The 14,687-nt window shown below is 47.5% G+C and overlaps 1 protein-coding gene across 3 annotated transcripts; it reads left to right on the top strand.

Moving 5' to 3' along the window:
• The first annotated feature begins 538 nt into the window (after positions 1-538).
• NCR3LG1 (natural killer cell cytotoxicity receptor 3 ligand 1) lies at positions 539-9,770 on the top strand. Of its 3 annotated transcripts, none has more exons than XM_058663295.1 (3): positions 539-650; positions 5,854-6,198; positions 9,402-9,770. In XM_058663295.1, the coding sequence occupies exons 1-3, from the start codon at positions 548-550 to the stop codon at positions 9,428-9,430; spliced, it is 477 nt and encodes a 158-aa protein (XP_058519278.1). In that variant the 5' UTR covers positions 539-547; the 3' UTR covers positions 9,431-9,770. The 3 variants fall into 3 exon arrangements, with proteins under 3 accessions (XP_058519278.1, XP_058519275.1, XP_058519277.1); XM_058663292.1 differs by having other exon boundaries at positions 9,274-9,729; XM_058663294.1 differs by having other exon boundaries at positions 9,367-9,719.
• The last annotated feature ends 4,917 nt before the right edge of the window (positions 9,771-14,687 follow it).

The raw sequence follows: 14,687 nt of genomic DNA, 5'->3' as shown, positions 1-14,687 counted from the left end.
TTGGGCCGTCCTCAACTGCCTTCCCAGGCCACAAGCAGGGAGCTGGATGGGAAGTGGAGCCGCTGGGATTAGAACCGGTGCCCATATGGGATCCCGGGGTTTTCAAGGCGAGGACTTTAGCTGCTAGGCCACGCCGCCGGGCCCGCCTTCAGGGTCTTAGAACCACTCAGGAGAGGCTGGTGTTTCCTCCAAATACTCCCACATCCGGTTGTGGTCTCACCACAGCTTTGCATCTCAACTCCCTGCTCTGAGGGTTCCCAGTGATTTGGGGACACCTACAGCAGCAAAATCAGCAGAGAGCAACTCAGTTCTGAGTTTGTCTTTTACACAGAGTGCAGGAACTATTTTTAACTAAGCCAGCCCTAAATCATCAGTTAGTGAGCAGCTGATCATGCCATCTATTGTGGCCTCGCCGCCTTGACGACCCTGTAGCTCCGCCCGCCCCAGGGGTGCTGCTCCAGCGATTTGCCAACTTTGATATCGCCGCATTCCTTTGCTCCTCCCCGCCGTCACAAGATTCCCTCCTCGCCGGCTCCACGCCTCGGAGATGAACTTGAGGGAAAACGAAATGGCCAGGAGGAGTGGGGGCTTGGCGCCCTGGCGGTTCTGGTGTCTTCTCCTGGTGCTGTGGGGTGTACTGGAGGCCGCAGGTAGGGCGGTGCGCGCGGAGGGAACTGTGGGGGGCCCGGTGGCGCGGTGGGGTACGGGGCGGGGGTGCAGTGTGGGGCAGCGGTCGCAGGGCGACCGAGGGAATTCCCGAAGGCCTACTGTATTCAGGGCGGCACTTCTCCAAACGGGGAGTGCGGGACTGTCGGAAGAGTTTATCTGTAGGGACCATCTTCTTTAAGGCGGCCACGGGCTGCCCATGGGCTTCAGCACTTTCTGATCGTGGTCGCGTATTAAGCAGACAGATAATCGCGGTATTGTGAACAAGGACGCGAGTGGGGCCCGGGGCTGGTGAATTACGGCCCCGGTGAGCGATCCGGACCAAGCGGAGACATGAATGAATTGTTCAGACTGCACGCAGCGTTCGTCTTGGGCAACAGCGCCTCCAGCGGGAGACGTGGGGTGTGCCAAGCCGCGGGCCCCTAATGTGAAAAAGCAGGTTAGGACCGAGGAAGGTGAAACTTGGTGCTGCTGATGGTGAGGAAGACCATAACCGCGAGGAAGATGAGGAGGGAACAAAAGCTTCAGTGAAGAAATCTGTAAGAGATAAACCTCCTGGGCCCGGCGGCGTGGCCTAGCAGCTAAAGTCCTCGCCTTGAAAGCCCCGGGATCCCATATGAGCGCCGGTTCTAATCCCGGCTGCTCCACTTCCCATCCAGCTCCCTGCTTGTGGCCTGGGAAGGCAGTTGAGGACGGCCCAGAGCTTTGGGACCCTGCACCTGCGTGGGAGACCCGGAAGAGGTTCCTGGTTCCTGGCTTTGGATCGGCGCGCATCGGCCCGTTGCGGCTCCCTTGGGGAGTGAAACATCGGATGGAAGATCTTCCTGTCTGTCTCTCCTCCTCTCTGTATATCCGGCTTTCCAATAATAATAATAAACAAATCTAAAAAAAAAAAAAAAGAGATAAACCTCCTAAAAGAGCACAAACTCACGCCACAATAGGAGAGACAAAAACATAAAGAATCCTTAAAACAAAACAACAATCCGGAGGCACACAAAGGACCCCCATGATTACCAGGCATTAAACCCAGAATGCCAGAAAATGGAGGCCAAGTTCCTCAACAATGGGAAGAATCTGCCCTGGGGGTGGAGGGAAGCTCTGTAAGAAAACAGTGTAGGGACCAGTGTGGTGCTGTGGCAGGCTTAGGCCCTGGTTCATGTCCTGCCTGGGAAAGCAGCAGAGAATGGCCCAAAGCCTTGGGCCCCTGCATCCACATAGGAGACCCTGAAAGTTCCTAGCTGCTGGCTTCCTCCTGACTCAAGTCTGACCCAGGGGGAGTGAACCAGCAAGTGGAAGACCTCTCTCTGTCTTTGTCCTTCTCTATGTGGATCTCTATGTTCTTTCTTTCTTTTTTTTTTAAAGATTTATTTTTATTGGAAAGGCAGATATACAGAGGAGGAGAGACAGAGAAGATCTTCCCTGCGATGGTTCACTCCCAAGTGGCCGCAAGGGCTGGAGCTGAGCCAATCCAAAGCCAGGACCAGGAGTTCTTTTGGGTCTCCCACGTGGGTGCAAGTCCCAAAGTTTGGCCTCTCCCAACTGCTCTCCTAGGCCACAGGAGGGAGCTGGATGGAAGCAGGCTGCCGGGATTAGAAATGGTACCCCTATGGGATCCCAGCGCGCACAAGGTTAGGACTTTAACCTCTATGCTATCTCGTTGGGGCCCGGAACTCTACTTCCAATAAATAAATAAATAAACTTAATCTTGTAAGACAAGAACATAAAGAGTTTGCTTTAATTGTGCATCTGACTTCATTTCTGTAACTGTTGATATCTGACTGTCCTCTTTGGAATGGGGAGTGAGATTGTTCTCTTCCATGTTTGATAAATGTTGTCCAGATCCGTGCCAAGGATATGTTATTCAAAATGTCTGTTTAGTTGTTAAAGATGGAACTGTGCTCTTTTCTTTTTGTTTCTTTCTAAGATTTCTGATTTGAAAGTAGAGTTGCAGAGACAGGGAGAAACAGAGAGATCTCCTATCCAGTGGTTCAGTCCACAAAAGCCGCAATGGCCAGAGCTAGGCCAGTGTGAAGCCAGGAGCCTGTGGCTTCCTCTAGGAGTTCCATGTGGGTGCCTGGGTCAAACACAGGGGTCATTTTCTGCTGCCTTCACAGGCACATCCACAGGGAGCTGAATCAGGCTTGGTGCAGCCAGGACATGAACTGGTGTCTGTATGGGTTTACTCGGTAGGTCACAGCGCTGCTCCCTCTGCTTGCTTTTCAGAAATGTTTTCTGTGGCTTTATATGCCACCCTCATGCATCTCATGTTTAGCGCTGTCTCTTGAGGACACCAACGGCCACATTGGGCGGCTGTCTTAGACCGGGTAGGTCTGTGCAAGTGTGCTCCATGTTGTTGCCCAAGTGATTAAATGCACAACAACCAGTTGTCAGAATGTAGCCCCCTTTTCTTCAGAGATCCATGCTTGCATCCAGAAATTGGGAAGGCGTTGTCAGCAGAAACTTCAGAATGTCCTAGAAAATGAACTGGAATTGCCTGCCCATCTTAGACTGATGAAGTCAGCGTAACAGATGGCACAGATTGGATGGCTTGCACAGAAATGTGATTTTCCCTGATCTGGAAGTCATACTTACGCAGAAAAAATAAAAATATTGTGAAAGATGCGATGTTGTGAAATTTATGATACTGTTTTCAGTTAAATATAGTATGGATATAATTGTTGTATTTAAAAAAATATCCCTCTTCCAGTAACAATTGATAAAGACACATTTTCAGGAGAGTTTGTTGGCTTAATGTTTTAAATTTGCTTTGTAGAGAAAGGTACTCTTTGCTACTTTGTTGTTCTGAAATGTTGTACAATGTTAAATAATTTTACAAACACCTGTGCACACCTGTACTTGATGCTGCATAAGTTTAGCATGATAACTCAGCACCAAAATAGAGGGTTTCCATTCAAAATGAAGCAACACAGATCTGATAACTTTTCCATATTAGCCCTTCATGTTCCTTATGCCAGCTGAGATACAATCCCCCAGGATGGTTTGAGAGTGGGTTCAGTTGGCAAGAACTGTGTACCAGTGATGCACCTTTGCTTTCATGGGTTTCCTGGCTTCTTCTGAGCACCCGTGGTACCCTGACACTGTTTGGCACTGGTTTTGCTGCTGAACACTTTTATCTATGCTCCCATGAAGCTGTGTGTGCTAGCACTGATAGCTGCCATATGGGATGTGTGGGCTGCTTATCATCTCCTTATGCTGGGATGAGTCTATGGCAGAGAAGTTCTGAGATCAAAAGCCAGACACTGGGCATTGAATGGGAAGGCAGAAAACAAGTCAGAAGGAAAAAGTTACTATTAAAATTTGATTTTGGTCTCGGCGTGATAGCCCATTGGCTAAATCTTCACCTAGCATTTGCCTGTATCCCATTTGGTAAATGGTTCATGTCCCGACTGATTCACTTCCCATCTGGCTCCCTAGTGTGGCCTGGGAAAACAGTAAAGGATGGCCCAAGAACTTAGGACTGTGCACCTGCATGGGTGACCCAGAGGAGACTCCTGGTTCCTGCCTTTGGATTGGCTCAACTGTTGTGAGCACTTAAGGAATGACCTAGCACATGGAAGAGCTTTCTCACTGTCTCTCCTTCTCTCTGTATGTATGCCTTTCCAATAAAAAATAAAACAAATGACAAAAAAATTTGCTTTTAATCCCTTCTGTGTCTTCATCAAATGACTTTCCACACAGGCTCGACAAATCTACCTGAAGGGGTTTGTTGGACACGTTTTAATCTTAGTCTGTCCTGTGTTAGGGTGTTGGCTGAGATGGGTAAGACCGCAGGTGTACGGGAACTAAGGTGTACAAAAGTCTTGGAATTCATCACTTTTGCAATATGAGAAGTAATCACATATGGATATTGCCTCTGTGACATTACGGTGCAGCCTGACCTGGCTAAAATGAGTGGCACAATGTCCTAGGGCCTAAAGGTTTGTAGCAGCATAACTATCATGTGTATCTCACAAGATTGGGCTGCTATTCGATGACAGAGTAGTGCTGCCTAGTTTGTCCCAATTCCTTTTGGAGAGGGAATCAATGGGTTTTGAAAAGCACAAGCTGTCGAAACAAGAGAATGAAAATGAGGTTGTTTGTGTTTCACATTTTCTGTAATAGAAAAAGGATCTCAGCTGCCTTCTTTAGAGACATTGCTGGGCTGATTCCAGAACCCAAAGAATTCAGACAAAGCCAAGCAGACCACCTTGCAAGAGAAGGACAAAGCTGCAGAGGCTTTCCTGTGTGTTAGGGAGTAGCAGAAGGTGTCAGAGCAGGAGTGGCCAGGAGGCAGAGAGAACAAGGGGGCCCTCCTGTGATGCACAGCTCTTGCTTAGCCCAGCTGAGAAGTTGTGCTGAGCTAGAAAGCAAGAGTGGTAAGGAAAGAGACAGAAGGCATTGCATGGAGTTCTTGACTGACACCTACAGGGTTGTCAGGTGTAGATAATCTTTTAGATCTGTAGATTAACCTTTGCTGCTAGCATGCTTGCTGCTCAAAAAGCAATAAAAACCAAAACGTGTTGATTCCTCAGAGGAAAAGCAGGCTGTGTTGCAAGGCCACAGAGAGACCAGGTGGCTGGAGTTGTCTGTGCCCACTCTTGGGAGTACTCTCAAGACAAATATCATCTCTTCCCTTCACACACACACACAAAGAAGCTTCTCATTTTCATAATAATTGCACCCAGTGGACGAGAGGAGGCCAAGAATGCAGCATGTGTTCACCCCACAACCCAAGACAATGTTTTCAAATTCCCTCGTTAAAACTTCTCATGAGACATAGCCACCAATTGTGCCCACGTCACCCTCCCAGCTCCCTGCTCTGCAGGGGCTGTTTCCTGCTGAAGGAGCCCTGCCTGGCTGCTGTCCTGGGAGCTTTCCCTTTCGCCTGTCATCCTCTGCTCTTCCCCATACGCCTCTGTGCTAGAAACTGCCCTCTTGCTGTGTTGATCGGCCTCATGCTTCACAGTGTGCAGCTAAAGATTCCGGGATCCTATAGGTTGCATGGGCCTGGATTTGAAGTTCTCCACATTTGAGCTGTGACAGGGCCATGGACAAAGAACCTGTGTCTTGATTTCTTCCCTGTCCACTTCATGAAGGTGCGTGTTTATGATTACATGGTCCTATTTGGAGTTGCAGGCATGTTTGTGTCAAGGGTCTCTGTGTAACTGAGTTCTCCTGTTTCCACAGGATTTCGGGTGGAGATGGCAGATAGGACTCAGACCGTGTTTCTCAATGACAACACCACCATCATCTGCAAGATCCCTGGTTCTCCTGCTCTGGACATCAGCACTGTGGGCGTTGTTTGGTCTGTGAAGAGAAAAGGATCAGAAGAGAAAGTTCTTCTGTTTGAATATTATGGAGATCACAAGAAGGCATACCGACCTGGAGCCAACATCTCTCAAGAGAAGCTGAAGAATGGGGATGCCTCACTCTACCTGCCAGCCGTTCAGCTGAGTGATGCTGGAGAGTACTTCTGTAAGGTGGTGGTCACCCCTGAGAAGGATGAGAAGAGTGTCCAGCTGGAAGTTGTGGGTGAGTGCCTGAGGGCAATGCCTGTGATCCCCTGGGGCTGCAGGTGCAGAGTGGGGTGGATGTTAGAGGCTGGCTGGGGACCCACCGTGGGCTAGAGAGCTGGGCTTTGGGGGGTGGTGAGATGACTCTGGGCAAGGTGTGAATCCTTTGAATCTCGGTGCCCTTGCTGGAAACAAATGTGATGGCATCTGCCCAGAGGAGTGGGGGGAGATGGCGTGTTGGGAAGATGCAGGTGAAATGTTGGATGTGCCCCTGTCCATGACACACAGTCAGTGGAAGACAGCCATAGCAGTTGTTGCATTATTCCCACTGGGTGTGGGCTGTCATTTTAACTGAGCAGGTTCCTCAGGGAGGCAGCCGGGGAAGGAGAGGGTTGCTGGACTGCGGTCCCCTTCCAATTTTTGTGCTCCCAAGTGAGTGAGATAAACATTTAGCATCCTTGCACCTGGATTTCCCATGTCCAAAAAGGGATTCTTAGGAAGATGTTATGCAAGATGTGCAGTGGAGTGAAGTATGGTGTAGACTTACAAGACAGACACATCCCCAAATTCCCTCTTGAGTTCTTACGTGCTCTGTTACCCAGCAGTCTGGTAAATAGATGCTGGTGAGAGGGGAGAAAAGGAAACTCTTGCAGACAGTGACATGAAAAGTGTTTGAGCCCTTGTGGGGAACAGTAGGAAACGTCTTCAGATCAACTGAAATAGGAGGCCAGGGTTGGGCCGAGCAGTGAAGGTGCTGCATGTGGGGTCCATGTTGTGTCATGGTGTGTTGTGCCCCTGACATCCCATAAGGTTCCTGCCTTAGTGCAGACGTACCTCTCTCAAAGTAGTTCCCTGCTCTTGTTCCTGGTAAAGCAGCCTGGTATGGGCCGAGTGCTGGGGCTCCTGCCATCTGTGTGAGAGAACCAGGATGGAGGTCCTGGCTTGCAGCTTCAGCCTGGCTTAGCCCTGGTTTGTGTGTTAATCTGGGGACAGAGCAATGTGTGGAAGCATGCATTCTCTCTCTCTCTTCTTTTGCCTCACCTTTCATATGCATATATACATAAATCTTTAGACATGTAGAATGAATTACTTTCATAAGCGTTAATATGGAGAGACTAAGAAGTGATGGTAAGTAAAATGAGCCATCCACTCAGACTTCCTGCTTGTTTCTCTCATATGTGAAGTTAAAAGCTCTGCACTTGGAAAACAGACCTGATGCTCCCTGGCGGCACTTAGTGGTAAGTGGCTGGGGCAGCGTGAGGTGTACGAGGACCATTTGGCTTGAAGAGCACAGGTGGTTTCCTCCCATTTGAAGACTGCCTCTGAGGCATGGTGTGTTGGTGTGTTGTTGGTTCTTTTGAATCCTCTTTCCTCTGGCCTTCTTCTCTCTGTGTCTTCTTAGCAGACTATGGTGTGTTTCTTTTATAGAGTCTGTGTGTGTCTAATATATATATGCATGTGTTTGTGTGTGTTTGTATAAGCCTACATAGCTATATGTGTGTCTATACATTTCTCTCTATATTTATATTTGCACGTGTGTTTAAATTTTCATTCATTTATTTGTGAGGCAGAGAGAAAAAGAGAGAGAATGATATCCTACTTATTAGTTGACTTTGAAATGTATGCTGCAGGCAGCAGGCCAAGCTGGGAGTTGACTCAATCCTCAACCCCTATTGTGTTGAATGGATCCCGCACTTGAACCATCACCACTGCTCCCAGGAGCCTGCAAAAGCAGATAACTGGAATCAGGGCCTGATGCAGGGACTGAGCCTGAGTACCCCCGTGTGGGGCACAGGCATCTTAACTTGCATCTGAACCAGGAGGCAGAATGTCCCCTTGGGCCGTGTGTACAGGTAATGTACATCATTATTTTAATTTCAAAGTTCAGTTGATCACTGTTGTTCTGTAGACAAGTGATTGATTTTTGTACATGGGCTTCGTATCATTGAGGTTGCTGCTATCCTTACTAGTTCTCAAAGCCTTTTTGTTTTTGTTTTTTGGTTGAATCTTTGCGATTGTTATCTGTAAATCACATTATCTGTGAACTAATATAGTTTCATTATGTTTTCAAGCCTGTGTACTTTTATGTTCCTATCCTATTTTGCTGGTCTGGACTTCATTGCAATGGACTAGGAATGGAGTTTAGAGGGAGCACCCTGCTTACTCCTGAATTTTTTACTTTCTTCCTCAGGATGTTGGCTATAGATTTTAGGTAAAAGTTCTTTATCAGCTTGAGGAATTTCTCTGCTATTCCTCATTGTTCTTTGTTTTGTTTTGTTTTTGTCATATGGATGGATATTGCTCCTGCCAAACAGTGATTCTGCCATCTCTAAGTGGAGCTGCCACCTGACCATTGGAAGTGGCCTTTGTATCTCCAGCCATCACAGGGGAGTCCAGCCATTCTGCAAGGGCAGGGCACACTTGTCATCCTCAGGACACACTTTGATGGACGTGGCTTCCAGGGAGTTGCTCTCACCACATTTCAGTGAATCTGGAATGACCAGACCCTCAGTTCACATGGCCAGACCAACCTCCCATGAAGGTTGGATGATATAGGCTTCATCTGGATGTGTTGTGTCTAACTAAAACTATGTAGCAGAAATGAGGAATCAATGAGTATTGTGTCCCACAACAGTGCTCCAAGACTTTCTGCAGATTCTCCCAGATGTGTAGGAAGCAAGGTGTCTGAGGAGGCTCAGCTGCACACATACTATGAGCATTGGCTCTAGCATGGTGGCATGCTTCTGGCATTGGTTTGACATTTAGTCAAAGCAGAGTCTGATTCAGTTCACTTGCTCTTCCTGAGGTGTTCCTCTGTGTCAGATATCAGATGGGTAATAAACTTGTCCTCCCTTCCCTAGAGTCTGCTGTGGCTAGTGGGTGTTTCTCAGTCAGGTAAGCTGGGCATGGCTGCTGAGCTACCTACGCCCCAAAGTCCATCTGTACAGTGAGTGTGGCTATCAGGGACTGGGTCTTGTCTTTCTGCAGTAGCAGTGAGATCCATATGTGTATGTGTGGTAGGAGTCAGTGAGTGAGGGCAGAAAGAGAGAGTTGAGGGCTCATACCAACTCTGTGTGTATCCTCTCTCTGGCAGCTACTCCAACCAGCAAAATATTTCTGGACCAAGCCCCGGAGAACTCAAGGCAATGTGCACGCATTGTGTGCAAGTGCAGTGGTTTTTACCCAGACTCTGTGAACATAACATGGGAGATTTGTCTCCAGAAGGCAGCCCAGCCTCTGCCAATATCTGAAGGCATCTTCACTGGTCCTCATGTCCAGAATGGGGATGGGACCTTTAATGTCACTAGCTATCTGACACTGAAGTCTCCTCTGGAAGATGCTGGGGCCATGTACCAGTGTGTGGTGAGTCACGTTTCCCTATGCACCACCCAGAGACTCAACCTCACGCTGAGTGGGACAGGTAAGCCTCTTTCTGGACGTGTTCCCTACTCCATGACTTGAGGCAGTGCAACTTACACTTTGGCTCGCAGGCATGCCAGGTGCTGCACTGGGAATTGATGGGGAAGGAGGTAAAACACGGGCTGGAGGGAGCAAGCTGGAGCAAGGCCCAGCTAAACCAGAGTCAGCAGCCTAGACTAAGTCCCTGCACAAGGTCAGAAGGTATGGTCAGCTCGAGTAGAGAGAGTGGTCCAGTGGAAACAGGGCTACTCATCAGCTTATTTCTCCTGGAAGTTGGTTCTCAATGGTCTTTGTGGCTTGGAGTGGTAAGCTTGCCTGCCTATGTGGGGATAGGGACAGGATTGTATCCCAATGCCCTGGAGAGAAGGGGCGGGTCTGGGTCAAGAAGCAGCCTTGCCACATCCCTCCCAGCAGGACTAGATCTATTGTAAATGGTTTCCTGGTAGAGGCCAAAATAGTAGTCCTATGTTCTGTCCAGAGCCTGTGCCAGGCAGGTCAGATGCTTAGTGCAACACAGTTCAGCTTCTGCAGAATCCCTGCAGCTGTTGTTGGTAGTGGGAGGGTAGACATTGAGCTCATCGTGATTGTCCTGGTCATGACTGTGGTGTTGTTGGGAATGACTCTGGTGCTGAAATGCATCTTCCTGGTTCCAGAGGAGTAAGGAAGGCAGAGTTCCAGGGGGATGTGGTCTGGTTGTGCCAGATGACACCTTGGACGTTCCCAGAGGGTAGAAGGAATTGTTCTTGGGCCTACGGGTATTTGTGGTGGGTTGTTGCAAGGAAGTGGATGCAGTGTGTCGGGGAGGCACATGGAGTGGAAATGTCCTGTGTGTGTATGTCTGCATGACTAGGCATGTGTGCTGACACAGGCTGTAGAAGCTTTGAAGCTCTGTGTAGCCTGCGTATGTGGTGTTGCATCTTGTTGTGCATTTCTGACAAGGGTTGGACACACTGACATGTCAAGTTGTAGGTGATAGGAATGGAATAGCTGAGACACCTGGTAGGGGAAAGGGAATACAAACCATGTGGGACCTGGCAGTGGTTGTGTCATCTTTTTGGCCTTTGCAAGTAGCTTCTTCTTAACATTATTCTCTTTCTTTTGCAGACTCTGTGAATGACAATACCTACATGATTTTTTTACATGTTATTATTTCAGTGCTGATTTCAGGTGTAATTATTATGCTGGTTTGCTGCATTTGGAAACGGTAAGGGACTGCTGAGCAGAGTTTAGTCCAGTCTTGAATTTGCACCAGGAGATCAGGGTCCCAGTCTTGACTGCTGTTGACGAGTCCTCAGAATTGATACGAGGCTGTTATACCTGTGGGTTGTTTTTCTTGTGCTGGGGAAGAAGTTTCCCATGTGATTCCAAGTGATGGTTGGGGCTCTGGGAGGACGCAGTGGGAGCTGCCCTCTGTGTGGTGCACAGGCTTCCTGTGAATTGAGTCTGAGCAGGCCTTTTCCAGCCAGACCTTGTACCTGTATGTGTAGACCAATATGTGTAGACCTGTGTCTGCTGTTGTCACACACTGGGTACCTTAATTGGAGAGAGGTTTTCCTTCCTACAATTGCTTGTATTACGTCAATGTCTCAGTTGGCCTACTTATTGTAGTCTTTCACTGACCCGCAATCTTTCACCTTTGTTTGACTGATGCTACATGATTCCAAGTGTTGATGAAATGGTTCTAGATAGTGAAATTGCTCCCAACAATGCATGGTTCTCTCATGCTGAAATGTGAACAGGAGCTGACCAGCTCATTGGAAATGCTTCAGGGAAAGTGGAATGATGTGTTTCTACAGGGATAAAGCTGCTTATCTAAAGTCAGTAGACTGATTCCAGGGACTAGTCCTCCTGGTTGGAACGAAGTCAATGAGACAGCAGGATGTAAAGTTGTTTTCACATATCTCTTGTGATATTTATAATTGATACATATTTCTGTCTTTCCCTGGTCCTGATATCCAGGTACAAACAGAAAAAGCAGACATCCACCAGGATGACAGAAGTTTATGAAGCCGTGAACCAGATCTGAGGCACGGGGGTTTGTTGCTTGGAAAGCCAGCCATCCACATCTGTGTGCTTCTCCTTCAAATTCCGTTTGCTGTGTTCTCTATCCAGCTTCCTACTCATGCCCCAGAGAAAGCAGTGAATGATGACTAATGCCTGGGTCCCTGTCACTTATCCAATCAATCTGGATGGAGTTCCTACATCGGGGCTTTGATTCAGACCAGACCTCTGACTCTAGCTGTGTCACCTCATGGTGCCTTCCATCATGGACTGCAGCCTTGACTGTGGGCTCAGTCCCATGACCTGCTTCAGCCTATGCAATGAAACAGTAGTGGATGTGTGTCAGTCCAAGCCTAGGCCTCCGGAGGCCATGTGCATTCATCCTTTGACTTCCATGGTGCTTCTGACCTTGAGCAAGTGCCTTGTCCATGCCTGACTGTGGTGGAAAAGGGAGAGAGGAGAAGCAGAGTCACATCATCCTACTTGCTCTCAGGGACATCAGCCTGGATCACTGGAAGCTCTGTAACAGCACCTGAACAACCTAGTTGAGGTCTGAGTGGCCTACAGAGCCACTTCTCTCCACTGCAGCAGGAATATTTATCTCAAAAAGCCAATGTTAACACTTTGTTTGTTAGGCAGCAGAACTAACAGAGCTCCTCTGGAAGCACCAAGTGACCAAAGAAGGTTGGCAGACAGGGAGCTGGGTGGCTGAGGCCTCATTTCAGAGCGATCTAGCACTGAGGATTATAGTCAGGCCACCTGCCCCAGGTGCAGCCCCTCGAGATCTGCTTCAGGACCTGAGCCAGAGCCACCTTCTACATGGACTGCACCAGCCAGTGACTGAGCAAGGCAGGAACTCCCTGTTGGTGCGGCCCTGGCCTTCCCTGATTTGTTCTGGTGCCTGAGCTGCTGCCTGCTCAGTCCTCTCTACCTCCTCCTACTTCTCCTTCACTACCAGAGACCGCAAGATTTGAGAGAATGCATTTAACACAAATGGCTGCTTCCAGTCCCCAGACAGCCTGCCCCTGCAAGGCTGCATGTGCTGCTTGCTATGAAACAGAATTACGGAATGATTTCCTTCAACTACCTCCAAGATGGATGAGGAAACAAAGACGCAGTAGGAATTGAAGAAAATACCCTGAGAATGTCAGTACTGTATTGCATTTCTCTGAATTATGTGGTTTTATAATGATAGTGTTATAATTAAGAACAATGGCTCAAGCTCCCTGGCAATAAGGGAAATTCAAATTAAAACATCAATGAGATACCACCTAATGCCAGTAAGAGTGGCCCACATGAAAAACACCAACAACACTTGCTGGTAAGGTTGCGGGGAAAAGGGAACTCTACTCCACTGCTGGTGGGGCTGCATATTGGTACAGCCTCTATGGAAATCAGTATGGAAACTATTCAAACAACTCAAAATCGACATACCGTATGACCCAGCTATAACACTCCTAGGAATATATCCAAAAAACTTGTTTTACAAGAAACCAACATGCACTCCTATGTTCATAGCAGCACAATCAGCAATTGCAAAAACATGGAAACAACCAAAATGCCCATCAGCATAGGATCGGATAAGAAAGCTATGGTTCATCTACTCCATGGAATACTACTCAGCTATTAAAAAAAACAAAATGCAGTTCTTTGTGGCCAAATGGGCCAAACTGGAAACCATAATGCTAAGGGAAATGAGCCAATCCCAAAAGGTTAGATTCCACATTTTTGCCTTAATTTAAGATGAAATGATGTTAAGCATAACATGTTATGTTATGGATGTTATGTCATATGTCGTATATAAACTAAAATTGAACTGTGAATGGGGGGGTCACAGAAAGTGGTTAAGAAATCGCATTTATTTTTAACATGTTGACTGCTCAATACCATGTCAGTTAATTCCATAACGATGTTAATTGTTGCAGATGGTATGTTAGTGCTTTTATTTGACCGGGATGATACTCTGCTGGCTCTGTCTTCAGACCAGAGAGGGTCTACCCAATAAGTAGTTGGACTTGACTGGACTATAAGATGTTGGACTCTATGCTTGGCATATACTTGCAAAGAGGGAATTTCAACTGAACTTGAACTATGGTTATGCAACAAGGTGGAGGAACCCACCATGGGGGGAAGGTGGGGGGAAGAATCCCAGATTCTATGTAATTACAACACAATGTAATTGATGAATAATAATAAAAAAAGAACAATGTTGGAATCTTCATTGTTGCTTAGCTGGAAATGCTGCAGGTTAACTGTGGCATCACTTAATGGTGTCTGTTTAAGTCCTTCCTGATCCTTTTCTGAACCAGTTGCCTTATAAATGTTTGAGAAAGTAGCAGATGGTGGCCCAATGCTTGGGCTGCTGTACCCATAGGGAGCCATGGAAGAAATTCCTGGTTCCTGGTTTCAGCTCAGATCATCTCTGGCCTTAGTTGCTATTTGGGGATTAAACCAACAGATGGCAGAATTCTCTCTTTCTGCCATTCTTCATCTGTTAATCTGCCTTTTAAGTCACTTCAATAACTGTTGAAGAACAATTGGAATTGATGAAATGAAATGAAGTATCAAGAGAGGTGGACCTAATCTCCACGCCTTGCTTGCCAGATTGAGAGAATGACATAGTGCTGTAGGGTTGTAGTTTTAATGATACTGTGAATATTTTAAGCTGTCAGTGATTGAAGATGAACCAGTCTACTCTCAATTATTATTTATTCCATTGACCTTTTATCTTGCTGGACTAACTTATTTAAGTTACTGAACTCTGTCATTTGTAGATCCAATAAAACTTAGAGTGTAAGGTGCAATGTTATTTTAGACCAGCAATAAAGAACATACTAATTTTGAATCAAGTCTGGTGTCCTTGGTGGGGAGCCGGTGGTCTGGGGGGAGGAACCTGGGGCCACTTTGTGCAGCAGAGAACCACATTTCCTGGTTAGGAGGCAGGTGACTGCTGGATACAGGCTCATCAGGACCTGTAGCTGATGGAAGCTGATGGTTGCACTGATGTATGCGGTGCCTCAAACACTGGTGGGACAGACCAGAGCACTGCAGGTGCTCTCTCCTTGTCCTATTGGCATCAGTTCCCAC

This window comes from Ochotona princeps, chromosome 4 (genome assembly GCF_030435755.1).
Source record: "Ochotona princeps isolate mOchPri1 chromosome 4, mOchPri1.hap1, whole genome shotgun sequence".
Classification (NCBI taxonomy): Eukaryota; Metazoa; Chordata; class Mammalia; order Lagomorpha; family Ochotonidae; genus Ochotona; species Ochotona princeps.
This window is presented reverse-complemented; position numbering and strand designations above follow the sequence as displayed.

Coding starts and splice junctions, on each gene's coding strand:
- NCR3LG1 (XM_058663292.1), top strand. CDS start 548: ATGAACTTGAGGGAAAACGAAATGGCCAGGAGGAGTGGGGGCTTGGCG. Junction 651..5,853: donor GGGTGTACTGGAGGCCGCAG/GTAGGGCGGTGC, acceptor CTGTTTCCACAG/GATTTCGGGTGGAGATGGCA. Junction 6,199..9,273: donor TGTCCAGCTGGAAGTTGTGG/GTGAGTGCCTGA, acceptor TCTCTCTGGCAG/CTACTCCAACCAGCAAAATA.